The 27681-nt window shown below is 43.8% G+C and overlaps 1 protein-coding gene across 4 annotated transcripts in view; it reads left to right on the top strand.

Annotated features, from left to right (window-relative positions):
• LOC119180258 (cerebellar degeneration-related protein 2) overlaps nt 1–18868 on the top strand; it is a 149609-nt gene extending 130741 nt beyond the window's left edge. For 3 of the 4 annotated variants that reach the window (XM_037431407.2, XM_075868620.1, XM_037431408.2), the window contains 5 exons: nt 3510–3658; nt 7203–7422; nt 10595–10717; nt 13062–13159; nt 16355–18868. In XM_037431407.2, the coding sequence (XP_037287304.2) occupies nt 3510–3658; nt 7203–7422; nt 10595–10717; nt 13062–13159; nt 16355–17303 (1539 nt within the window). In that variant the 3' untranslated portion in view covers nt 17304–18868. Of the gene's footprint in view, nt 1–1028; nt 1180–3509; nt 3659–7202; nt 7423–10594; nt 10718–13061; nt 13160–16354 lie in introns of those variants that run through there. The other variant, XM_037431409.2, reaches the window with a different exon arrangement.
• The last annotated feature ends 8813 nt before the right edge of the window (nt 18869–27681 follow it).

Below are 27681 nucleotides of genomic sequence, written 5' to 3'. Positions count from 1 at the left end.
TTCGTTTATCTGCTGATTATTATTTTTTTTCGCGTGATAATACGTGATCTTGTTGTCTCATCTCATCTTGCTGTCTGTTCTTGGGGTCGTGTGATTTGTTTTGCTATTTCCTCTTTTCGGTTCTATGGTCTCCTGTGTTCTGCTTCTCTCCTGTTTTTCTACTCCCAACGCGGTGCGTCAAACTCCTGGCTCTTGCGCGTTTCTCCACCGCTTCTCGCTTCCGTCGAACTGCGTCCAACTCTCGACGCTGGCGTTTCGCTTTACCCTGGTGGTGGTGGTGCAAAACTTTGTGTAAATACCAAAAGGTGAAACAAGAATTTAAGAATTAAAAAGCAGCGTTGCGGGCGAACTGCCGGTCGTGGCGTCCGGGCCGTGTCTAGCCGCGACGTCCTCCGCCCAAGTTGCCAGCCGAAGTTTGAGATGCGGCCGGGTCGCTTGCTCGGACAGACGAATTTAACCCTTCCGCAGCGGTGACGTTCCAAACGTGCGGCCCGCTCGGCTTATGTGTATCGAACGCGGGACTCGAGACGACGGGGCGATCTTTCGAACCGCTCCGCAGTTAACAATGGCGACTATTAATAATCTGCTTCGCGGCCGCTCACGGAAGGTATTCATACCCTCTGATTGACATCAAAACAGACGCACTCGTTGCGGCGTCTCGGCTATTCATGCGCGCCGCGCCTTCTTCGGAAGAATCGCAGCCTCTGACAGCGGCAGCTGTGGACGAGTTTTGTCCGCAATCTCTCGGGCGCTCAACGTTTGTAGGACGTGCGTGAGCGGAGCCCGTCTCTTTTGACGACGCAAGTGTTTCGCGCGAGACAAGCTGCTGCTGCAGCTTGGCGCAGCCGTTTTTCATCTCGGACAAAAGAGCGGCGGCGGCAAAACGGAGAGGAAAACGGCCTGGCCTATGCAGATGAGTCATTTCTCTGGAGCACAGAAACGGCGGCGTCCTGTGTGCCGCCGGCGTCCGCGCCCTAGGGCCACGTAGTAGACTCGCGCCCGCTGCAGGGGTGCAAGAGTGAGACTTTTTTTTTTTTTTTTTTCGCGCGGCTGTAGGCCGGGTATCGCGACGCGATGTGGTCGTCGTCGGATTCGCTTCTCCAGCGGTGCCTCGACGCCATGCTCAGGGGAGACCCCGTGCTCAGCAGCTGTGCCTCCTTTTGCTCCATCTGCGTCTGGGTGGGTAACCTGTACCTTCGGTATAAATAATGATCCATCTGTATCCGGGCGGGTAAATTGTACTCTAGGTCTAGATTGTCGACGACGATGATGATGATAAACACTGTCTGTGAGTGGGTAATCCAGCCGCACCCAGAGTCCGGGCTGATGGTGATGATCCTCTGGGCCGGTAATGTTTTCCTTAAGTGTAGACTGATGATGAAGATGATAAACTATAGATCTGTGTCTGGGCGGGTGATGTCTACTTTTATCTAGAGCGATGAGGATTATAATCATCTATCTGAATGGATAATTTGTACCGTGACTGTAGACTGATGATGGTTCATTGATCTGTATCTGGGCGAGTAACTGCACCTTGAGTCCAGAGTCTGACGATGGGGATGATGATGAGGATGAGCATCATCATCGTCATCATCACCACCAAAACCGGCATGAGAGAAGTGAAGCGAAAAAAAGACCACGTGATGTCTAGTGGTATCATCCTAAAAGTGTTTCACGTAACAAGAACGAAGTATAAACAAAATGTTGACCGCAACTGATTGAAATCAACGACATGTGGTTTGCTGCCATGTGGCGCTCGTTATTGCGTTTTAATTATTCTTAATTAGCTAATTGATCAACGTCAGTTTTGCAGAATTCTGAATTTTCAGTTTGGGGCCAAGCGCTCTTACCGTACTAAATGTATGTTTCTCTGTGCATTCGTATGTGCATGTGTGTATTATGCACATTCGAATAATGAAAAAAAGGGGGAGATGGGGTTTAACCCACCTTCCCCTGACTACGTCAGTGTCCTTCAACCCTTCTGGGCCCTGTAAGTGCGTGGGTGAGCGTCGCTGCATTGGCTGTCGATGTGGCCAAACGACTTGCTTGCTGCCTGTAGGCTATATCGCGCGCAGAAACTTAACCGCATGCACTCGGGCAACTCGTACAAGCGGTGCTTGTAGGCATTTTAACATTCACTCATGTTCTTGCAATGTAGCGTGTTCGGGAAGGTTCAGATGATTCCATAATTATCGTGCAATTTCGTTCCGGTTTCTTCGCTACGCCTGCTTTGCGATTATTGCGATTATTGCATCTATGGCTGCTTCCCGCACGTAGCCTACCGGCAGCGGCGTTAACTGAGATCTTTTTTTTTTCTTGGTAGAAGGGTGAGGGAACTGTTCTGGTGGATCGTATTGCGCCTGATATTTTGGAATAGAAATTAATTCAGGGATGACCGAGGGCCTGATATTCCCTTCCCATTTCATTATTTTTTTTTCCGAGCATCAGTTCCTCATGATTGTCCACAAGTGACAAGATGAAACGCGACACACCAGTGCTTGTGTGTCGTATTCGTTTTGTCCTTTGTAAAAAAAAAAAATACTTTTTTATGCTCAAACGACACTACCAACTGCCAACCAGCCCGATCATGCGTTTTGCAAAGTTTCCCGTTTTCGGGCAGTTTTGCTGGCACACGCCACCTGGTGCACTCCATGCAGCGAAAGAAGACAGCGTAGATGACGGCTGTCCGTAAACTGTGTCACTTTCGCTACGCACTGTAGTGGGTGGCCATGACTGTAAGCGTTATGAATGTAACCTAACTAGTCTGTAACGTTGCATATATTTGTAAAAACAAAAATTAAGCATTCCCGTTTAGATAGTTTTTAGCAGTGCGCACGCTTGCACACAGTCTCGTTCATTATTTCTCGCCTAAAACGTGTTTTAGTATAAAATATTGTTAAAAATGGCTTTAAATGCGACACTTTCTTTATACGATATTTTTTTTTACTTATTTCAGCTAGCTTAATTTGATTGATGTTTTTGCAATGCATGGATTGACAACTGCCATAAATGTATTATTTTTTTCTGATAACAATCGATAGGGACCCATTAATCCTGATAACAATCCAGATAATAATCCTGATAGCAATTGATAGGGAAATTTTGGCGGTATCAAAAGTTTGTTTTTGCGATTGTACATCTTGTGTCACATAGCCTTTCAGACTTTTTTGTGGTTCGGGCTGTAGTGTGCAGATTCTTGTGAGAGCTGTGCCTGCGAGTAATGTTTTAAAGACGATAGTCTTTCTTTGGGACCTTCGACGCAAAAACTTTGGTCTGTCTGTCTGTACATTTGTCTGTTTGTCCACCTTTAACGCGAACCGGGTACTTTTAGCAGCACCAGCCGATACCCCGAACGGCCGACTTCATCTGTAGCGCCCACCAATGAATGTTGCTCAAGATTTAGCGTTCATACTTGTGCGATCGTAAATTAAAAAGCAATTATTTCGCATATCTGAGGCACCATAACAACACGTAGATATTCTGCATGTGCGTCTTTTATTCTCGCGCAGCACCTGAGTCGACAGGCGGCCAGCCTGCGGGAGGTGAACGAGTCTCGGCTCAAGATCTACGAGCAGCTGGAGCAGAATGTGGCCGAACTGGAGAAGAGCAACCAGCGGCTGCAGCAGGAGTCGCGGGCCGACAAGAAGCGCATACGGAGGTGTGTGTGTGCCCGCTACCGATGGCGCGGGTTCGATTCCTTGTCGTGGCGCGGACGCATTTAGGTACGGGCGGCAGGAAACGCCCCCGTGTGTGTGCTTGGATACGATGAAGAACCCCTGGTCATGGAACTTAGTTTGGGTTCTCTCATTACAGCGCGCCTCATAATTACGTTGGGGTTCTAGATAGAAGCTCTTGAACCTCGAGGTAGAACGTTAGGTTTCCGAAAAAAAAAAAAAACACCGCACCGTTACGTATCACTGACCAAGCAACAGCTGTGCACTATTTGGGTCTAAGGCCGCCAGGCCGCACTTGCGTCGCGGCGCAGCCACTGCCAAGCCACGCCCACAGGCGGAGACAGTCCGCGCAGCCACCGCGCGGACTTTGCCCGTCGCGCGGACTTTGCCCGTCGCGCGGACTTTGCCCGTCGTGGCGCGAGCGACGAAAGGTTCTCGCATCTAGCGAGGGGGCCACAGCCAGATTCGCACGTCTGTCGCGGGAGTTTGGACATTCTTGCTCGGCCCGTGACAGGCGTAAACTCGACTCTACTCGCGTGCTAGCTCACGCTAAGGAAAGGCCTGGCATCAGCCAACATGGACACGTTAAACCCTTCAGATCGAGCAGCTTCGTTGTTTCTTCAGCTTTGCATGGCCAGTGTAAACTTCTCCCCCAGCTCCCTTTTTTTTTTAATATATATGAGGGATCATGCCAGCCTCGAAAGACCCCTCAATATGCTCGCGTTAATTCGGGTTGTACTTACGTTTCGTATAGGTTTCTCAGCTGTTCATCTCGGTTATGGATACGAATATGGTCGCAGTTGTATTGTGGACCTTTTGTGCGATAAAACGGCCCTTCTGGACAAAGCACCTTTCCGCTACCTGATTTTTCCGCCATCTTTAAGGGAACACTAAAGAGAAAAAACTATTTTTCTCACGTTAGTAAGTATCTTATTTCCATTTCCAAAATCAACCGCGTTTTCCGCAGGAGCATGCTTGGTAAGCGGAAAATAACACACACACAAAAAAAAAAACTCGAATGGTGACAACACATTGAAGTTCCCGCGCGAAATGCGTGAGGCCGGATATTTTCACGGCTTACTATATCTTGCGTCATCCATAATCACTAAAAGTTAAAAGGCCCCTGTAACACTTTTGAGCATGACCAGAACACACAGCCGATCGGTAGTAGAAGCTCCCGACAACACGCGAGCCAGATATTACAGCGCAGCACGCTGCCTGGAATTCACAATAAACTATCAAAATGAGCTAAAGTTGATTTGTGTTCTGGACAAATGACGGAAGAAGCTCAACAATCACTCGTAGCAAGGCTTGTATTAGTCATTGGTTGATTTGAAGATGGCACACCCGATTGTTAAAGAGATCGCCTCGAGAGCCTGCGACTTGTCTACTCATGTCCGCGTGATCGCACTGAGACGGCGACGTATTCGTAGAAAAAGAAATAAATAAAAAGTGCTGAAGGTCACGAGGAGCACGTGACATATTTTCTTTGCCCATTCCACCCCCCCCCCTCCCACCTTTCTGTTTAGCTTTCAGTGCTTTCTTTGGGACGGGAAAAGAGAGACAGTGATTGTAGCGTGCCACAAATCTTTGTATCACCGCTCGTACTGGACAGATTTTAAAATTTTTTCGATTCATGTGGCAATACGCTTTATTAGTGAGTCCATGCCATGGCTACTTGAAAGTGTTTCAGGGCCCCTTTAAGTACATTGTCTTTGGGGGGGGGGGGGGGGGGCGTAGACCTAACATAGAAAGTTTCGAGAAATTTTGTTGAGCCAATGTCCCCGATACATGAAAAATACACTTCAAAATATTTGATGTCATGCGCGGAGATTTTGGAGTGAAGTTTGAAAAGCATAGTTTGACCTTGATTTTCTCCTCTATATATGTGTGGTGGTAAAATCAGCGGCACTACAGAGTACAATTCATTAATTTAAACTGATTCGTTGTATCACTCTAGCGTCCCTTTAAAGGGACGCTGTGAATAAGAACTAGTGTAAAAGCTGTTTTAGAAATGCAGCAGCTTCAGGTTTGTCTTTAACTTGTGCATGGCTAATCTGGTAACACTCCGTGGCGTTACTTCCTTTGGAAAGCGCTGCTGAAGTATCTGCATGTATGAAGTATCGGATGCACTTCATAAACTCTGGAAACTATTTTGTGTGACTTCGCGACTTCGCTCTGCCAGGAACTTCACGAAAGGACAGTTGAATAGAGGGTGATGTGCCTACACTCATGAACAGTCATGGAATATTATGAACAGTCATGAAGTCGTACCAACTGGCCACCATAGCAGCTTTACTTGGATGTATTTTCTACGTTTGCCATCACTGCCGCAGCCGGACTGTTCTGCAAGGTGGCTTCACCGCATTTTGGTGCGTGCTGCCGTGAAGCTATACACATGGCAGCACTAACGCTCAAAAAGGGATGTGAACAATAATATGTAAACAGACTTAGCAGACAGTTATAAAAATAAAAAAGGCTAGTATATGGTAAGTTGCTTGTGCAAAATTGAAACTCATTTAAATGTGAAGTTTTTTTGTTTCGATGAATAAGCATAATTTTGTTTAGTTTGCATATTTCATTTGGTAACGTCGTGGATCACTCCACTGCAAGCAATACTTTCAGCTCGGAAGTAATGAACCAAGACGGAAACAATATAGATTAGGAAGAAGACGCAGAGATGTTGCGATTACAGGTTTGTGCTCATTGCATGCTAATGTTGGTTGTACGAAGGCCAGAGGCATGGGTTACCCATTTGCCTAGGTGGCCAGGGTTGGCTGCAGAACTAACTGTGCACATTGATGGAGGCAAGGAAAATACGGCTATCATTGCTTTGGCCAACATTTGGAAGTGTATTTACGCATAGCTGATTCCAGCGATATAATGACCTGTCTAAAATGAGCTGAATCGGGGCACCTACAGCATGGAACCAGGAGGGCATCGCCTCCACATTACAGATGCCTCTGCAAACGCTGTCATAAAACCAAATTGTGAGTTAGCACAGTGCATCTGTGCTGTTTAAGCATCGGATGACCATTTGTTACAGAATCAACTTGTCTGCTACAACACATTTCTGACTGCACAAAAACAAGAAGCATTGTTTCCCTAATAAAGTGTCTCCATTAGTTTAAAGCCTTTTTCTTTTGCACAATTTTTATAATAATGCATCCGTACTTACCCACCCAATTGTCAGTCCTCCAGGAGCACCTTGGCAACCTTCCCAAATTTATTTTTTTTCCAGAATAAGGATTAGTAATTTAGCTTGTTTATACATCTATAAACTTATTAAAAGGAACATGAAACACTGCCAGGAGCAAGGATGACACATGCAGGCACAATGGGTTCTCTTTTCTCGTCCCATCGTCTAGTGCTCCTCCTAATCAATTTTACAGCTTACTGCAAAGAAAGACAGTGAGCTGCCCCTGTAGAGCCACGCACCATTTGGTGACATCCGATCCAGAACTAGCATTCTGAACAAATGTCTGGCTTCACCTGCATTGTCACCTGTGCCTTCCTTTTGCCTCGCAGCCTGAGCACAAGTGTGGACGTGCTCGAGAAGAAGTGTGAAGAGCTTCAGGAGCTTGCCGACCACCTGCGGCTCAGTCTGAGACCCAGGGACCAGCAAGACGACACCGCTGAGCCTGTTACAGCCGGTCACCAGAACGAGCCACTAGAGGACTCGTTTGGTGTGGATCGTGTTGTGCCTTCCGGGAGCCCCAACGGAGACACTGATTTTCTTGGCTTTGAGGTACAGTGCTCTTTTTGCCAAGTATTGTTACATTTTTGTCATTCTGAAGAATGTAGAAACCAGATGATTGAAGAATGAGCTCTTTAGTGGGCAAAGTCAGGCTCACAAAAATGAAACATTAGTAGCGGGGGACATTGTTGTCGTTTGTTTAATGTGTAGTCTTTGTATATACAGTAATAGTTTGTTAATTTAAACTCTAAGAAGCTTATAAAGTTTCGCTAATTAAACACTGTTCAAATTACCAGACAGGTGCTAGAGTGAATGGACATCGCACCACACTGCATGGCCGGCAGAATCCAAAGAAACCACCCCTGGACTCGTTATCATGAATTAAGTAATTCTAAAGTAGAAGTTGATATCATAAATTAGGTTCATGTAGCTTTAACAGCGAACAGGATCAATTCGCCAGTCGGCATAAGTCGGTAAGAAATGTGGGACTCACTCAGACTCGCATTCACCAAAATTTTCCTTCTGCAGACTCACTCGGGCCCAGGCCCACTACAATTTTTCTTTTCAACCGAACTCACTTGAACTCAAACTCGCCAAAATATTAGGCTATTCACTCGGACTTTCTCAGACTTGTGGCTTGATTTGAGTCCGAGTCAACTCGTGAGTGAGCTTGCCGACTTTTGTCAGTCAGTGACACGCCAGAAACAAGCAGGGTCATGGATTTATGTCAGCAATATATCACAAGCTTTATGCCCCAAAACATGTTCTTTTGCTTGGCATAGTTAATGCAATCAAAATGAAATATAATCATGTATTTGCATTTGATTGCGCTTCTGTTGTAACTGCATGAGTATCATTTGTACCCTGCCCAGGGGCTCAAGCACAGCGTCTGAATTCTCATCTGCTGAGACATGTTGCTGTTTCGTTGTTCTGCATCTCTAGTAAATTTGCTTTGGTTTGGTTGTGCAACACACTGTGATCACTCTGGCAAACTTCTGTGACGAGTGACGAAAGCCAGGGTGCTCGCAGTTCGAATTAGCTGTTGGATATTGACACGTTTGAATTAGTGGGTGTTCTTCCCCTTAGAAATAGACCGGGTGGTACTGGGACCAGGGCATCAGTTTGAATTAACAAAATTCAAACTAACAAGCTGCATCAAGTACATGTTGCACAAGGAAACAAAGGCAAGGAGAAAATACATGTAGTGGTAGAACACATTAGATATTCATGGTGCATGCGTCATCACAAAATCCAGCTAGATCGCTGGTGCTTGCTTAAAGGACCCCAGACAGTGAGTTTTGTTAACGACTTCTTTACTGTAATTTGTATCTTCGCGTCTCGTAATACCAAAATTGAAATGCCAGTACTCTAATGCATAATCAATGCTAGCATCATAAATTCAGAACGATTTTGTGTCAGTTCAAAACGCCTGCCTAAATACCATAAGAAACTAGCGCCCCACATCAAAGTAGCGCATGAAACTATGTATCCTGAAGCTTCGGTCACGCCGAACGCGTCGTTTTCAATTCAAGCGACCTGTTGGCGGTGAAGAATCAAGCAATGTAGGTGCTTCAAGCGTGTCCTCCTCAAAAAAAAAAAATGAAAAGCATTTCGGGCGTACGCCGGCTAACCCACCTTGGGAGCAGCCCAACAACAGAGCGAGGCGACGAACAATAGTCCTCGCTGGGAGTCAAATAGGGCATTATGCATGCCCCACAAATGTTCTTTGACATCGAAAGGACTTGCTTGACCTCTGCAACGTCCCGCAGGGATCCCTTGTCCACGTCGAACCACAGAAAATGTCAATTGCACCTGAATACTCGGACCAGCCTACACACTTCTTTAATATATATTATAGGCAACACTCGTCAATAATAATTGGGTCAGAAGTGCCCCCGCAAACAGGGCTTTTAAAGGGGGGACAAGGCACTTAAAAAAAACCTTTTTATTTCTAGATCTATTTTGATGAAACTTGGCAAGTGTATGTGTATAAGTGTGCTGAATTCAAATGTTCAATTATTTTTTTGTGTTAAGTGCAGCTTTTAAACTACTAAATATTTCATGTGCCTTTTGGGGAGCAAGCAATAAGCTTATCAAAATAATCTGTAATCAAAGCTGATTGCAGTGCAACAAAAATGAATGTTCTAAACCAAGTATAAGAAAAGTTATGGAATGTTGAACACTTGCCAGCGAAATTCCAGCTTGAAATTGGCTCGCTCACAAATGTTCAATGTGCCATAACTTTTGTTAGGATTGATTTAGAACATCCATTTTGATTGCACTGCACACAGTCCTGATTCCACATTATTGTGATATGTCAAATTACTTCGTAGCTCTCTTAGTTTCAGAAAGATCTTGCTCCTTGAAAGACACAGGAAATATCTTATATTTTAAAAATTATACCTTATACAAGAAAAATAATCGTATATTTAAAATCAGCACACACATATACATAAGCTCACCATGTTTCATCAAAATCAATAAAGAAACAAACTTTTCTAAAGAGCAGTGTCTCCCTTTAAGCAAGACAAACATCTCGAGTTTCCGAAATTGGTGTCACACTGCTGGGCACACGAAGCACTAGGCTGTGCGTGGTAAGTATGTTGTGCATCAGCATTGGTTGTTGGTATGGATTGCACTCGGCTACTCTTGGGCAACTAGCTGCATGAATAGCACGGAAGAGGCACAACAACGAGGGACCAACAACACTTCTCGTCGGTTTCTTGTCTTTGTGCCTCTCTTGCCCAGCCCTTATAGCTGCAGAATACCAACTAGTCCGTTCACGCACTTTGCTTAGACTACCATTGTGCCTAAATTTGGCAAGCCCCTTTGTTTAGCAATTTACAGCCCAGCTAAATGGTTTGGTATTTGCGACAAATCCTGAGAAGCATTTCTTTATTTTCACAGGTGTCCAGATGATGTAGTAGCTAACACTTCATCCATGTATGTATTTATGGCATTTGAAATGTGTCGTCAACATTAAACGGAAACTACTCACCAGAACACCTGCTAAATGTAATCGCATAGCAGAGCTACATGTATTTGCTCTATGGCTGGTTCCGAAGCATAGATAAGTCTCAAGCACGTGTTTTGGGGTATGAATGAAACTGTGCAACTGCACCTGCCAATGTAACGATCCTTGAGAGGAGTTTTGGTACTTGTTGTGTTTGAAATTATGTTGCTGATAGAAGTAGCTGCAATAGGAGACTCGCTTTGTGCGCAGGAGAGCCCCTTTGGTACAGAGCTGGTGCGCCTTCGCTGCTCTCTGTCGCGGCTTAAGTGCCAGCTGTCCAAGGAGCAGGAAACTCGCGAAGAACTCCAAACGGAGGTGGACAACCTCGTCCAGGTGCGTTCTGCGCTGCATGCGGCTGCGCAGCCTAATTTTCTTTCATGGGCGTTTCAGTTTGCCGCAAACATAGGCGTGTGCATTTTTGAAGGGCTTCCAATTTGGGGAGGGCAGCAGAGTTTTATTGCCAACCTCTTCCCTCCCCTACCACCATTGGTCGAGTTCCATGGACAGCATGTTTCATAATGGATGAATAAATGAAAATGAAGTAATAGCATGGTAGCTTGGTTGGTCCCTGACTGCGTGGGCGTAAGGATGGTAAGTAGGACAGATCTTAGAATGCAACATCTGCGGCCTTTGGCCTTCATTGTCGTCGGAAACCCTGCTCTTCGAATGATGATGAGACAGGTCACACAGAGTAAAGGTAGGGTGGGTAGACAACGTGCTATTAAGGGTGGAGGCGGCCCCTTCAATGCCCCCTGGTGTGCACGCCTATGATAGCAAGTAACTAATGATCCTAACATTCCAGAGAAGGCAAAATTATTACTAAAGTGTCATCGGATCGCATTGCAAATTACATTTTTGTAACCTTTTGAATCTATTTAATTACTTTACAAACTATACCTAGCCAAACGTTATGACCACGTTATATAGGAATGCCGCAGCTTCGTAATTTATATGCTGCAATTATTGTAGCTCATTTAAATACCTTGACTACTAGAGAGGTCCTAGAAGTGTTGAGAGTTTTCAGGTTTGGGGAAGGGAGCTTCTTTGTTTGTCAAAGCAATTTCACATACCTGCCAACTCTCACAAACTATAAATGTCTGTTGTTTGGAACTCACTTCCAATTTTACAAAAATATGTCAAGATCATCAAGAGATGCATTTTTTTTTATCCAGCAGAAAAATGTTGTTGCATCGGTCTCTAGAGCTTTCAGTTAAATTGTTCTTTCTGGTTAAAGTAAGTATGCAGAAAAGATACCTGGCTTGGGCAATATTATACTATATTTTCCTGTAGCAGACAAAATGAGCATATATTAATTGAAAACCGAATTGTACTATTGTCAGAGACACTTGTGTGGCTTGTCTGTATTTGCTGTGGCAAGTTTCTGCACTTCCCATTAGCTGCATCTGAAGGCAAATTATTTTTAAAAACCTCACAAGGTTCCTTGGGTTTGCTGGAGACACCACTAAGGAGAATGCATTTTTTTTCTTCTTGTCATTCGGTTGTACTGATTCGCTTCCCCGCTTTTTTTGAAACTTTTTGCACCACGAATGGTGTTGCATATCCTTTGGAATTGGTGCTCCTTGAATCAGGGGAGAATTTCATGCAATTATGTGATGACATGTATGTCACACAAACATCTCATATGATTTGTCTTGGAATCTGGTATGATGTTATCGAATATTTCGTACCACAGTCAAACCTGCTTATGGCAATACCAGTTTTAACAATACATCTGTTGTAACAATGACAAGCTGCTGCACCGTCAACATATGTATATTTTCTGTGGTGAAACAACCCACTGGCAGCAATGCCTGAATTCTGCATTAACGGTCATAACAATGAATTACGGCTGTCTGGTATCTGTGTTAAAAGGTAATAGAATGCGAAATCCTTGAACAGAGAGACGAAAGGAGAAATTCAAGGTGCTTATGCCCCAACCACAAACCCAACATCCCCCAACTTTGGATTCACAATATGCTTCACACTAAAGCTTGTTCGCATTGCAGCAAAGCTGGCTTGAAATTTGCTACAGCGGCACGGCAGTGGCAGTGGCGTCTGCTAATGCACTTTCCGCCATTCAATTTGAGTGAAAAGTTAAGACTTGGAAGAGTTCCAGCGCCTGAAACTTCAGACCTATCATGCACTTGCTTTATGGGGCATGTGGTGGTACCGTGAAAAGTCTGAATTTCTGAACATATGTCCGAAAAAATCGGCATGTTTGTAATCCTTGTCACTGATGTTTCTTGGCATATCCTATCCTATGTCATAGTTTTATTTCTACAGCCTGCTGTCTTCCTATTTTGCATATTTTCGTGCAGCCCGTTTTGAGCAATTATCGGTTATAACAACGAAATATTCATGGCATTTGAGCATTGTTGTAAGTATTCGACTGTATTTGATGTGGCACATTTTCGATTTGATGAGACATAATGATGCTCTTGCCTTCAAAATGTACTTATGTATCCGCAGAACTTGTGTCCTCCGTTTGACCAGCCATGATAATTCTCCTTGACCTGCATTTGTGAAAAACTCTTCTAATTTTGGCGCTCACAGGTTGGCACACATGCTTTTACCCGTCACTCTCATTTTGAGTGTAACGTCCCATCTTTTATTGCTATGCAGCTTTCTTGGCATGAGGCTTGATGCTATAGCAGTATTAATTCACAACAACCTGCAGGAAAACATGCGGCTACAAGAGGAGGTGCTGGCCTCTCAGGAACGAGAGCACCAGTGTCTTAACCTTCAGATGGAGATGGACATCCTTGAAGATGACAAGTAGGTGTTGCTTTTGTTGTGTCCACCTCGACTTGCCTGCAGAATGGCTTAAATATATTTGTGGAGCTCGTCAGAGGCCCAGCCCTGTTAGGTAATCTGCAGAACCATTTTGTGCACACTGTGCAGTTTACATTTTTGTGTTAAAATTCAGCTTGCAAGCAGGCAGGTACATCTGTTTTCATTTCAAATAGTTAACACGAATTTATTTTCATTTATCTTTATCTGAAGCATCGTTATTTTTATCTCACACAATTTACCTTTACATTAATTATAGAAACTACAATCCCATCGAGGTAATTTGGCAGGGTGGTAATTATTATCCGGAATGGTACAAAAAAAACAGAAAGTGTGGTAGTTATACTGTATCTAGTAAAAGCAAAGCCAAATACAAAAGCAAGATATAAGTAGGGTCACAAATTCAGGCAATCGCAAATTATTCTACATCTGGTACTGAAAGAGTGTTATGAAAACAAAATGCTAGAAGCCCAGAAACTAATTGCACTGGCATCAACCTTTTCTTTCTGTGATCCTAGTTTTTTTGTATATGTACCTTTGACTTACATGCTTGAGCTATGGGGCTTTCTTTGTGTCGGTTGAGGCATTCACATTTACAGTACTAACAAGCCTCGTAGCCAGGGGTGGTTGCCCTAGGGGCCCGGCTACCCCCCTCACTGAAATTTGGATGGAGCGAGCGTTTTACCGAGAATAAATATGGAAAATAGGGATTCTTCAAGGTCTTCAACAAGTGCCTTCCCCCCCTAAAAAAATTCCTGGCTATGGACCTAGTTCCTGAATAACTGTAATTTCTGTGAGTGCTTTATTGGGCCATGTTCTCAGTGCAGAGCATTGTTTTCGGGTGAAAGGAAACATACCAATGATGAGACATGTTTGCACATAAAGCACTATGACATTTCATGTGTGTCCTTTCCTTCGTATGTCTCTTCTTGTGCCTGAACACTGTGTTTAGCAAACCCAACCAACTTGTTTGAGATATTGAGTGAAACAGACTTTATATTTTTTTGTTAGTTATATCTTGTCTTACTATGTATTTGTAATGCAAGGTGAACTTCACATGGGACCTAGCCCTCACTGATTCAGTTCCTCCAGGCCCTTAAAGAGAACATAAATGAAGCAAAATAATTTAAAATAAAATGCAGTATGTGACTCATAATGCTTAGTGTGGGTAACTGCATAGTTTGTTCAAACGATATCAAGAGCTGCTGTAAGCAGGTAGCTCCCATATTTTATCAAAATTAAGAAATTGAAGTGAATATATTAATGCATTCAAATATTTGAAGTAGAAATATTTGTAGTAGAAAAAATGATCTTGAAAAAAAATAATAAATAGCTGGGCAAGTTTGTTTCAGTTGGATGTATACCTAAAAGTCTTGTGCAAAAAAGAAAAAAAAAAGAAAAATTTATGTGCTTACTTTCATAGAACTGCTACATTAGAACACATTCAGTATATTAAACATAAAAGGCAAAAGGGCTATAGCTTTAGTAAAACTTGTTGTTGGGCTAGTTTGCTGCACACCTAACTTTCTTTTGCATTAGCGAACCGAAAGCATTTGGAGCCATGTTTCATCTCTTCTCACTAACTAGCTGCACGTTTGCCCTTGCCTGAACTGTGTGGTGCTAGTGTTCTTTCACGAACAACTGTCAATTACTTTGCCAAGTTCATCCAATATGTGCCAAAACAAAGACAACCTTGCCATGATTTTGTGAAGTCAAAAGCAGCTTGTCTTTGTACATACCATCAGTGAACAAGATTTTAGCTTTCCTTGAGGATAAGGTAACATTTTTTATGGCATGCAGGCACGGCATTACTCATGGTTGTCTCCGTAGAATGGACAAAGTGGAAGCGAACAGGAAGTGGAAGCCTTAATAAAGTGAACTGGGCTGTTAATTTTATAGCAAAATACCGCCTAGCCTGGTCCTTCTCCATGCTAAGATAACCTTACTAAACCCTGTGTCTTTGTTCAGTAATCTTTCTAGTAGCACCAAATGTTGGCACAATATTGCTACAACATTGATAAGGTTACTTTAACGTTGTGGCAGCGTTGCGTGCTACTTCATCTGTAAGTTGAGATCAATGGTCTTACTTACTAACATTAAATATATCTACGCTGGCATTGAGTGTTAGTGGAATCATGTGGCTGATTGGTGTGCAACTTTAAGGAGCTTCTGGTCGTTGTTATGCAAGCAGTTTTTTTTTTCCTTTATTAACATACCCTAAAAACATTTGCCGGGCATTACATAGAGGGTTACAGTAAGCGGGGTCAGGGGGTGGTTACATTGGAACAAATATACAGTTGATAACTCCAGCATAACCAGGGCAAATAACACTGAAACACTATTGTGCGCAAAATAATTCACAAGGTTTAGATATACAGATTTAAAAAGTATTTTTCATACAGTATTAAGGGAACTTTTTAACACTTCTACAAATGTGTCATGGGTTTTTTAGACACAACATTGTGTGGTAAATCATTCCGAAGACAGAGTGCGCACAACAGAAGAGAGGTATAGAAGACAGTGCGCACATATGGAATTAAAACTTTGAAGAGGTGATCTAGGCGCTGAAAATAGCGATGGGCAGGCAATATGTAGGTGGTAGGAAATGGCCAATGATTATGATAAAGTTTGTGAAAGTGGGATAGCAGCGCCAGCAATCTTCTTTTTTTTAATAATGGGAAGCTCAGTGATGCTTTGATATTATTTATGCTCGAATGACTTAAGTAGTTTCTGGTTATGAATCTGGCAGCTTTATTTTGGATGGATTCAAGTTTGTTGAATTAGTATATTTGATCTGGATTCCAACTTCATATTCCAACAGCATATTCTATTTTAGACCAAACAAGTGAGGTGTAAGCTGTAAGTTTTGTCTTCCGGTTAGCTTGATGTTAGTGGCATCTAATGAATCCAAGTGTTTTAGACGCTTTAGAAGTTATTGCATCAATGTGGGCATTCCATGACAGGTGGGCGGAAAGGTGGATGCCTAAAAACTTTATTGATGAAGCGTGCTCTATTCGCATTGCATTAATCAGATAGGAATTCATCAGGGGTCAGGTAGCATTCATAAAAGTTATAAATTCTGTTTTAGAAACGTTAATTTCTATTTTCTATTTTTTTTTTAAAGTGCAAACATAGGTGAACTGTGGAGGGTGTGCTGACGGCATCACTTGTCCCATGCAGGCGCCTGTGCTCGAACTGCAGACTGCTAAACAGGCTGGATCGCTGTGAGGAGCCTGAGGAAGAGCTTTCAGAATTAGACCACTTCTCCATGGTTCAACTTAAGGATGGCCTGGTGGTTTACGGGGACCAAGACAGCTTGCCTGAGGTCGTCGATTCGCGACCTGTCGCACAGAGCCAAGATGCTGAAAGTCAGGTGTCGCTGCTGAGCGAACTGGACGCACAGTATCGTCTTCTCATAGACAAATACGAAGCACTGTTAGATGCAAGATGCCGGTCGTTGGGTTTGGATGGGCCAATCGCCGAGCCTACCTGGGCCGGTACTAAATCTTCCAGTCCTGTGTCAGCCGTCAAGAAGACCGACTATCCATCGCTCTCAACGGGAAGTGATGCGGAGTCGGCAGAATCTGGTGAAGCCTCACTCTCCTCCGGCTTCTCAGAAGTGACGACAGAACGAGTATTCACCGACCAGGCTGTTCAAACCGAGGCAGCGTCAGCTGAGGCGAGAAGGCAGTTGGCGCTAGATATAACAACGATCAAAAACCAAGGCTCCGACGACCCTCTTGGGCAGCATTTCTCGCGCAGCCCGCCGGAGTATAAAAAGTTGTTTGCTGAGATATTCGCAGTACTGAAACGCACGGTGACCGACGGTACCATCTCGGAGAAGACAGAATTGTCACCTGCTGCAGAAACGGCGATAGTGGCTTCCTGTTGCAAGGTTGCTGCGGCTGCCAGGTCTTCGAGTCCCAAAGCGAGCTGCACGCCATCGCCACGCAAGTTGAACACCCACTTGGACATTAGCAAACTTTGTGACGTGGCACCAGCGCCAGCCTGCCCAGCAGAGGAGGTCAAGTATCGTCTACCAGGTGGCATCACTTACGCCGAAGCAGTTCGAAGGGGACGGCTTCTACGCAAAGTACAGACCACAGAGCGCAGGACATCCAGGAAGTGAAAGTGCGGGACTTTGCACCATTGCTTAAAAAAAAAAAAACTCTCGAAGAAGGCTTCATTTTAAATCCTTGCTCTTTTACGCTCTCGGGACAAGAAATTTTAGTGAATCAGAGAAGGACACAGCACGGGACAAATTTTATGTTTTGGCCGATAACCACAATGAATAGACTGAAAGATTTGACACAAGAATGGCAGCGAAACACTTTGTACATAGTGTTTTTGTACATGTGTTTTAATGAAAAACCCTTTATAAGACAATGTTAAAAATATCTTACAATTTTATGTGCCCTTTATGAACTTGGCCAGTTGAGGTATATACTGTGAAGTGTGTTGTGTGCAGTGCTTAAAATACCACTCAAACTTACGTATCAGTCTGTTACTACTAAGTCATAGCTGTGTACCTTTGTGTACTTAAATTTTTTAATATGCTCAGCCCAGTGTAGCAACCGCAGGCAAGAATTCTGTCCTTGTCTTGCATTTTTAATACAAGGAGGATAAAAAAGTCATAGTGTACTACAAATATTCACCTCAAGTCAGGTCTAGGCTATTGTCCTGCAAATTTGGAAACAAAGAACTCTCTTCATATTTACCATTTATTCTCACATGTGGTGCACAAAACAATTTAAACATCAGTTTTTTCTCGCCTTGTTTCTGACTGCATCAGTGATTTCCGGAATGATATTATATCTAGCAAAAAGGTCAGGAGTTTCTGTGCTCAGTTTTCTTCAAGCATTTATGAATACTGCTACTTTTGTTACTTTTTCTGTTTGTTTTTTTGTCTTGATTGGGCTTTCATTACCACTTTTGCATTTCTTTTTCCCATAAATGTGCAAAAAGAGCGATTCTGCATGCAGACTATGATACTCCTTCATTTAAAATGGTAACCTCCATATTTAAGTGAATGCCAATGGTTTCTGGGCTGCTCATTTCTTTCTGGTTCCTCATATACTGAGTGTGCAATCTCAAACAGCAATTACTGCCATTGATATGCTTATTGACTGTTTTGAAGTCGTAAACACTCATTTACACGATTTTGAGGAATCTTTCCTGGCAACACATGATGAGACGTAATGGCAATGCCTTCCATTTTGTTTTCTATGACAAAAAAAATTAGTACTTGCATGATGTGACTGTTACTGCCTAAGGCATTATGAATTACTTTTAACAAGCTGATTGTTAATACATAAGGTATTAGCCATCGACCACAAGGCACGAAATATGGGGCTGGCACATATGTTACGTTTCTTACCACAAGTGAGACACTGGTTGCTGTTTATGTACATAAAGCCAAAAAAGTCGGGAATGTTAGTAAAAACAACAATGAGAATGTGTACTTGTAAATAGAACAGGTTCATAAATGCTTTTGAAGAGTCCCAGAGTGCCAATGCAGAATGCCAATTGTATGTTCGTTTGATGCTAAGTTTAAGTATGCGCAGTAATATTGAACTTATGCTTTTGTCATTGTTTTGAAGTATATCCACCTTTTTTTGAAGGTGTAGGAATCAGTATTGTACAAACACGTGTAAACCTTGTAAATCTCCAAAATAAAGCTATACGAGATTTTAATTTGCAGCAGTTGCATTTTTCAGCACTAAGATAGAGGCAAGTTTGCCAGCTATTGTGGGTGATGTAGCATGAGAGACAACAGCTGCTGATGAATCCAGAACAGCTGGTGCTTTAGTAAATTTTAGGCGTGGGTTGCCATGAGAAACACTAGTGTGCAGCATTGTTACATGTATGTTACATGGTGTTACAGCATTGTTACATGCATGTGTTACCTCTTTACACATGCATAGTTTTTCAGTTATCCTCAAAATTAAACTCGATGTTGAGTTACTGGTGTGTTTCAGCACAGGAGGGAATCGGCTGACAGATTTGGCTTTCATTTGTTATCTTGCATACTTTTTCTTCAATCCCCAATGTGAGCGTTCTGTTCCTTTGATCTAGACAAGCACAAGCTGGCCGTATGTTATGAACAAAGCTACTCAACTGAAATGCTGCCCACAACACTTATGCCATATTGCATGGAAGCCGAAGCCGCAATGATTTAAAGATTTTTCGTGTTCTGTTGTTTCGTATTTGCGATTAGTCCTCTGTGATAAGGCAAAACTTTTCAGACTTTTCTGCTGGAGCTCACTGACAGGTGATCGCACCACATACAGACCGTGGGGATGGGGAACATGAGCCTGGCCTGTCATCCCAGTTTTTATGAGCAATGGGAGTGTATGTTGGTCAGCGGCCGAACCAACTCACTGGACGGTACAGCCTAGCTGTGTGGAGTAACCCAGTCGACTGACAGGCAGCCCCATACTTTATTTGCTTTAGTTTGCTCAATAAAGCTTTTCTTTCCACGTTGGATTCCTTATGAAAGCCATGCACTCCTGCATCAAGTAAGTATATCGTTTGTTTATACATCAAGTAGTATGTTTGTTTGATGCTTAACAAAAAATATAATAAGCATAATGGAAAACATATTATTAAAATAATTTCTATTCTCATCTTAAGTCGCTTGTCAAACACTGCACGCAAAATGAGCATGAACGTAGATGGGCAGGCTCTGCGTTTGCTCAAGAAAGGGACAACGGGCGAAAATCTAACGGGGTCGTGGTGTCAATGGAAGAACCCTGAGGCTAGTGAAAAAAATCGAGCATTTTTGGAATCGAGCATTCAAGAGCACGGTAAGAAGCCCCGGAGTAAAATTTTCCCAGCCCTCCCCTACGGCGACCATCATATCGGAGTTTTCGGAAATGACTCCCCAGATGTTATCTTCTCTGCATATATTTTTTCTCTCTTTCTAATTCTTAATTTCTTTCTCCCTATTCATACTTTTGACACTGCATTATTATTCTTACTCTTTATTCCTCTCTATATTTTTATCTATGCTTACCCTTTCCCCTACTATTTTCCCCCATATTAGCCAGCTTTAACCCTAAAAAGCTCTTCCCTTTTCCAACCCCTTGCTTTACTCCACTATGTCCAGCCCTGCTAGCATGCCTGAAGAGCCGCGTGGTTACGACGCGTGCTTTCGGGTAGTACGAGTGCAGGTTCGAATCACGCCTCGAAAATATTTTTTTTTCTCGCAAAAAACTTTCTTTCCCCTTCTGCACTCGTTCCTTTGCCTATCAGGTCATTAAACCTGATGCCGCGCAAGTAGCGCATGTGCTCTTGCAGCCACCCCCTCTCTAAAATTTTTGATGGTGGGGAAGAGGGTGTTTTACCAGAAATAAACTAGTAGTCTTTTTCTAATATTAAGCAAAGGTATCCAGTAAGTACCCCCACCCCGAAAAATATTTCTGGTTAAAGGCCTGGTTCTAGGAGCCCTCATTTCTTGAGATTTCAGATGTTCAAATGTAGTGCGTCTGCTTGCTAGATTTTCGTGGATCTCAACAGGAACATTCTGAGAGAAGGGTTCCAACTTTGCGCACAATTCTGCACAATATCAAAGCTGAAAAACGTTTGAAAAAGATCAGACCAGTATACCTTTTGATAAGACAACATTTGTCTGACGTGACACCCTTCAATGTCGGGTCGCTAGTGCTTGTAAGAATTTTCCGAAGTTAAACAGTCTCCTGGTGTTCTGGCTTCGTGGCAACAGGCTTCCAAAAGCGGTTGAATAAGTTGAGGCCCTTGTCACCCCTGATAAGGCTCAACTTTTGTCTAATATCACAGCTTACAACGTGCGCCCTCTGCTTGCAAATCGAAATTTTATCCAGTGAGATCGCTTCCCGGCAATGAATGGCTAAAACAAGTCTAAAATGTTGAGGCCCTTATCACCCATAATAAGGCTTCACTTTTGTCTGACGTCACAGCTTACAACGTGCGCCATCTGTAAGAAGCTTCTCAAAGTAAATTTACCCCTGTGCGTTCGCTTTCCCGCAATGAATGCCCAAAAGCGGTCGAAAAAGTTGAGGCCTTTATCACCCATGATAAGCTTGAACTTTTTGTTTGACGTCAGAGCTCACAACGTGCGCCATCTGCAAGAAGCTTCCCAAACTAAACTTCCCCTGTGCGTTCGCTTTCCTGCAATGAATGGCCTAAAGCCGTCGAAAAAAGTTGAGGCCCTTATCACCCATGATAAGGCTAAACTTTTGTCTGACGTCACAGCTTAAAACATACGCCATCTGCGCTTATTTAAGAGGCTTCCGAAGCTAGATTTTCCCCCTGCGCGTTCACTTCCCCGCAATGAATGGCCAAAAGTGGTCGAAAAAGTTTAGGCACTTATCACCCATGATAAGGCTAAACTTTTTTCTGACGTCACAGCTTAAAACATACGCCATCTGCGCTTATTTAAGAGGCTTCCGAAGCTACATTTTCCCCTTGCGCGTTCACTTCCCCGCAATGAATGGCCAAAAGTGGTCGAAAAAGTTTAGGCACTTATCACCCATGATAAGGCTAAACTTTTGTCGGACGTCACAGCTTAAAACATGCGCCATCTGCGCTTATTTAAGAGGCTTCCGAAGCTACATTTTCCCCCTGCGCGTTCACTTCCCCGCAATGAATGGCCAAAAGTGGTCGAAAAAGTTTAGGCACTTATCACCCATGATAAGGCTAAACTTTTTTCTGACGTCACAGCTTAAAACATACGGGAAGCGAACGTTTAGGGGGAAAATGTAGTTTTGGAAGCCTCCTAAATAAGCGCAGATGGCGTACGTTGTAACTGTGACGTCAGACAAAAGTTTTGCCTTATCATCGGTGATAAGTGCCTAAACTTTTTCGACTGCTTTTGGCCATTCATTGCGGGGAAGTGAACGCGCAGGGGGGAAATGTAGTTTTGGAAGCCTCTTAAATAAGCGCAGATGGCGTACGTTGTAAACTGTGACGTCAGACAAAAGTTTTGCCTTATCATCGGTGATAAGTGCCTAAACTTTTTCGACCGCTTTTGGCCATTCATTGCGGGGAAGTGAACGCGCAGGGGGGGAATGTAGTTTCGGAAGCCTCTTAAATAAGCGCAGATGGCGTACGTTGTAAGCTGTGACGTCAGACAAAAGTTTAGCCTTATCATCGGTGATAAGTGCCTAAACTTTTTCGATCGCTTTTGGCCACTCATTGCAGGGAAGTGAACATTTAGGAGGAAAATGTAGTTTTGGAAGCCTCTGAAATAAGCGCAGATGGCGTACGTTGTAAGCTGTGACGTCAGACAAAAGTTTTGCCTTATCATCGGTGATAAGTGCCTAAACTTTTTCGACTGCTTTTGGCCATTCATTGCGGGGAAGTGAACGTTTAGGAGGAAAATGTAGTTTTGGAAGCCTCTTAAATAAGCGCAGATGGCGTACGTTGTAAGCTGTGACGTCAGACAAAAGTTTTGCCTTATCATCGGTGATAAGTGCCTAAACTTTTTCGATCGCTTTTGGCCATTCATTGCGGGGAAGTGAACGCGCAGGGGGGGAATGTAGTTTCGGAAGCCTCTTAAATAAGCGCAGATGGCGTACGTTGTAAGCTGTGACGTCAGACAAAAGTTTAGCCTTATCATCGGTGATAAGTGCCTAAACTTTTTCGATCGCTTTTGGCCATTCATTGCGGGGTAGTGAACGCGCAGGGGGGAAATGTAGTTTTGGAAGCCTCTTAAATAAGCGCAGATGGCGTACGTTGTAAACTGTGACGTCAGACAAAAGTTTTGCCTTATCATCGGTGATAAGTGCCTAAACTTTTTCGACCGCTTTTGGCCATTCATTGCGGGGAAGTGAACGCGCAGGGGGGGAATGTAGTTTCGGAAGCCTCTTAAATAAGCGCAGATGGCGTACGTTGTAAGCTGTGACGTCAGACAAAAGTTTTGCCTTATCATCGGTGATAAGTCCCCAAACTTTTTCGACCGCTTTTGGCCATTCATTGCGGGGAAGTGAACGCGCAGGGGGAAAATGTAGTTTTGTAAGCCTCTTAAATAAGCGCAGATGGCGTACGTTGTAAGCTGTGACGTCAGACAAAAGTTTAGCCTTATCATGGGTGATAAGGGCCTCAACTTTTTCGACCGCTTTTGGCCATTCATTGCGGGGAAGTGAACGACAAGGGGAAAACTTAGTTTCGGAAGCCTCTTAAATAAGCGCAGATGGCGTGTGTTTTAAGCTGTGACGTCAGACAAAAGTTTAGCCTTATCATAGGTGATAAGGGCCCCAACATTTTCAACCACTTTTGGCCACTCATTGCAGGGAAGCGAACGCACAGGGGAAATTTAGTTTGGGAAGCTTCTTACAGATGGCGCACGTTGTGAGCTCTGACGTTAGACAAAAGTTGAAGCTTATCATGGGTGATAAGGGCCTCAACTTTTTCGACCGCTCTGGGCCATTCATTGCGGGGAAGTGAACGCACAGGGGGAAAATTTAGTTTGAAAAGCTTCTTACATGTGGCGCACATTGTAAGCTGTGACGTCAGACAAAAGTCGAGCCTTATCATGGGTGATAAGGGCCTCAACTTTTTGGACCGCTTTTGGCCATTCATTGCAGGGAAGCGAACGCACAGGGGGAAAATTTAGTTTGGGAAGCTTCTTATAGATGTCGCACATTGTCAGCTCTGACGACAGACAAAAGTTGAAGCTTATTATATGGGTGATCAAGGCCTGAACTTTTTCGACCACTTTTGGGCATTTATTGCGGGAAAGCAAACGCACAGGGTGAAATTTATTTAGGGAAGCCTCGTATGTAAACACAGACGGCGCGCATTGTAAGCTGTGACGTCAGACAAAAGTTGAGGCTTATCATGGGTGTTGAGGGCCTCCACCTTTTCGATCGCTTTTGACCATTGATTGCGGGGAAGCGAACGCACATGAATAAATTTACCTTGGGAAGCTTCTTAAATAAGCACAGATGGCGCACGTTGTAATCTGTGACGTCAGACAAAAGTTGAGCCTAATCATGGATGATAAGCGCCTCATCTTTTCCGAATGCTTTTCGAAATTTGTTGCGACGAAGGCAGCACAACAGGAGAACCTTTGGCTTCAGATGGGTCTTACAAGCACTGACAGCCATCATTGCAGCGTGTCATGTCAGACAAAAGTGCAGGCCTATCGAGGCTGATAAGGCCTCAACTTTTTCGACGCCTTTTTAACATCTATTGCGGTGAAGCCAGCACATCAGGAGAACCTTTCGTTTCAGAAGGATCACCCCTCCTTGGTGGTCTAGTGGCTAAGCTACTTGGCTGCTGACCCGCAGGTCGCGGGATCGAATCCCGGCTGCGGCGGCTGCATTTGCGATGGAGGCGGAAACGCCGTAGGCCCGTGTGCTCAGATTTGGGTGCACGTTAAAGAACCCCAGGTGGTCGAAATTTCTGGAGTCCTTCAATACGGCGTCTCTTATAATCGTATGGTGGTTTCAGGACGTTAAACCCCACATATCAATCAATAGTTTCGGAAGAATCTTAGGACGTGCGACGTCACACAAAGAATGGTTGTCATTAAGGGTGATAAGGGCCTCAATTTTCGCGACTGCTTTTCGACATCTGTTGGAGTCAAGTGGATTCACGAGGGCAACTTTTGGCTTCTGCAGGACCCTTCCGAAGCCAAATGTTTCCCCGGTGTGATGGCTTCGCCACAATAGATGTCATAAAGCAGTCAAAATTTAGGCTAATACCTGTGATAAGGCTCAACTTCTGTGTGTCGTAATAGCTTTGAGGGTAAGGTTGAATAATAACACGAATGGCAAAGGAGAAAAGCATGTTTTAGCCCCTTTTAAACGCATTTACTTCACTCCCAGAACACTAGCGCCGAGCTTTTCGGCAGTGGTACCCAGCAACGCTGACGGTTGAGAAAACGAATGGAGAGGCGAAGAGGCGAAAAAAGTAATCGCGGGTTGCGATTCGAAGTTACGTAGCGACGTTCTGAAGCAAGCGTCTTAACCACTCGGTCATCGATGTACGCTTGTAAGTCGAGCATTTGTGGTAACTGTATGATTGAGTTGCTACTGGTGAGATAACGAGAGAAACACTGACGGAAAGAGAATGAAAAAGGAAGTGAGAGAAATTTAAGAGGGGCCGTTGTTGGGTCATTCCAGACGCCGTTGACGGCAGAATAATAATAAAAAAAAACTCTGTATCTCTATGGTTCCAGGAAAAAAAAGCGTTCTAGGGAAATGCGCGACCGTGAAGTGCTTATCGCGGTAAATAACTGTTCAGTCCATCCGTCCTTCCGTCCCTCTTAGACTGTAGAAAGAAATCAATGTATAAAAAATTCAATGTTTAGTACAAAAGATTTGTTTTTGGCAGTGCTGGTTTTCGAACTCGTCACCCACGTCCCGAAGGCAAGTGGCTTTATACAACCACTGCTTGAAAAACTTGTGTCACACCAACGGTGTAAAACTTACTTGAAAAGATCAACATCAACTTCCTCAAAATTCGTTGTATTTTGCTTTATAAATGCATTTTTATTCTCGAACAACTTAGTTCGAGCAAATTTCATTTGGGAGCAAGTACTTTTCAGTAAGGACGAGGAGAGAGAGAGAGAACTTTAAATCATGCAGGCCGAAAGGATCGTCCTCATTGGGTGGAGACCTTAGTTGAGGGCCCCGTTGGCCGAGCAGAAATTCGTCGCAGTGCATGTGGATTACATGTACAAACATTTGGCTGTTCTGGGCCGTTCGAGGAATTGAAACGGCTATATTGGTCTACGTGATACCAGTTCTATAGAGCTCAAACCTGCTCAGTTGCCGTGATTCGGAACACAGTGACGTTGATTCGGATTGCAGATAACTTAAAGCGACAGCGTTAAAAAGTTTGTATCGTTGACATTGCGGTGTCGTCGTCGGGGTCATTGGCTGCGAACGCAAAATCGGCGTAGACAGTGAGCGCCTTAATATGTTAGCGAGGCGTACCGAATGTTCCTCTTCTAGATGCGAAGCAGCTTAGGGTCTAGCTCAATCCTGGGTGCGGCGTGACAACCCTAGCTTACTGCGCGTCCGCTCCCCCCTCTCTCCTCTACCATGCTCCTCTACCGAACATGCCATGAACCTTTGTAGTGCGGCTGCAGCGCGTTCGATTGAAGAGTTTAGCGGACAGTAGACGTAAAATTGAGGCGGGTCTGGACAGGAAGAGAAGTTGAAGAGCCGTTTTTACAGTAGAAGAGTATTTTTTGCCCCAAGCACACTACAGTGCTAATATTATGGCATAATCGTTCACTGAATTTCACAATATCAGCTTAGGTTAGGTTAGGTTAGGATAGGCTAGGTTAGGCTAGGTTAGGCCACAGCAGACGACAGCGGCAGTTTCAGCGCTGTTGAAGGGTCTGTAAACTTTTGGGGACAGTGGTCAGGCGTGTCTTACCATCAGTTTCAATCTGACATGTTAAGAAGTGCTTCGAGAAAAATAAACAATGAAAGCGACAACGCTAAGTGCTGCAGCGCAGGGTTTCCGCTGGTGGCTACTTTGCGCCCGATTGGCTACTTTTCGACCCGTTTGGTGACGAAAATCGTCCAGTTGGCGCCAAAGTTATTGTCTGGCTATCTTCAAATTTCTCGTCTTGCACAGTGCAAACGATCTTATTCATCAACACCAACGACTTTGTTCGTAATACCACTCCCGTTCTATTTGGCTACATATTAGGCTACATGAAATGGCGTGGCTACTTTGCTACCTTTAGCTTGAACTATGGCGCTTTTTGAAATCCACCCAACGGAAGCTCTGCTGCAGCGTGCTACGCGAGGAACGGCTGGTAAAGGAATCCAACTTCGGACGTCACAGAGGAATGCGCGTGGAAGTGCTATGCCCAAGCTTCCCCCGATGCCAGTCCGCATTGAAACGGAGGACATACAAAAGAACTAGTCCCGAAAGTGTCTTGCAATACTGAAAACTGATGTCGACTTTGGTTATAAAAAATGGGCGTTCGCGGACTGACTATTAAGGGAGGAAATATATAATTATATCCTTGCTCTTCTTAATGTGGCCACGTGGTTACGACCAATTAATCTTATGAAGGCGATTAATGTACAATTCTCACGGAATGCCCACGTATAGAAATTCTCACGGTATGCCCAGAGCTGGCGTTGGCTCAGGCGATGCGCGGTTGTCCAGAGAACTTCTTTATGATGACTTCGTACTTTTCAGCTGTTTAAGTTCTCTTATTCACACACTCCTTGAATACCTATTCAATTCGTAACATTTTGATATTATTCAGATTATCTGTTATTGTATTTCTGTGTAGGCTTGTCGAAAGCTTATTTGGACATGCTGTAAAGTTTATTATCTTCACCACTGTAGCGCTGTATCTCTGATGCATATCATAGGAGCACTCACTCACAGTTTCGTGACTTTCCTCTTCACCATATGCGATGAATCACTCGTTTTATAAAATATTGAATTAAATCAAATAAGCCGTCTCTTATGACTTACCTTTCAGTCGAGGCAGGCATGGCACGATGACGTATCCCTCTTAAATTGAGGTCAGAGAGAGGGTCAGCAGC

Source organism: Rhipicephalus microplus, chromosome 7, assembly GCF_043290135.1.
Source record: "Rhipicephalus microplus isolate Deutch F79 chromosome 7, USDA_Rmic, whole genome shotgun sequence".
Lineage (NCBI taxonomy): Eukaryota > Metazoa > Arthropoda > Arachnida > Ixodida > Ixodidae > Rhipicephalus > Rhipicephalus microplus.
The sequence above is the reverse complement of the archived record's forward strand: the minus strand, read 5'-3'. Positions and strand labels throughout refer to the sequence as shown.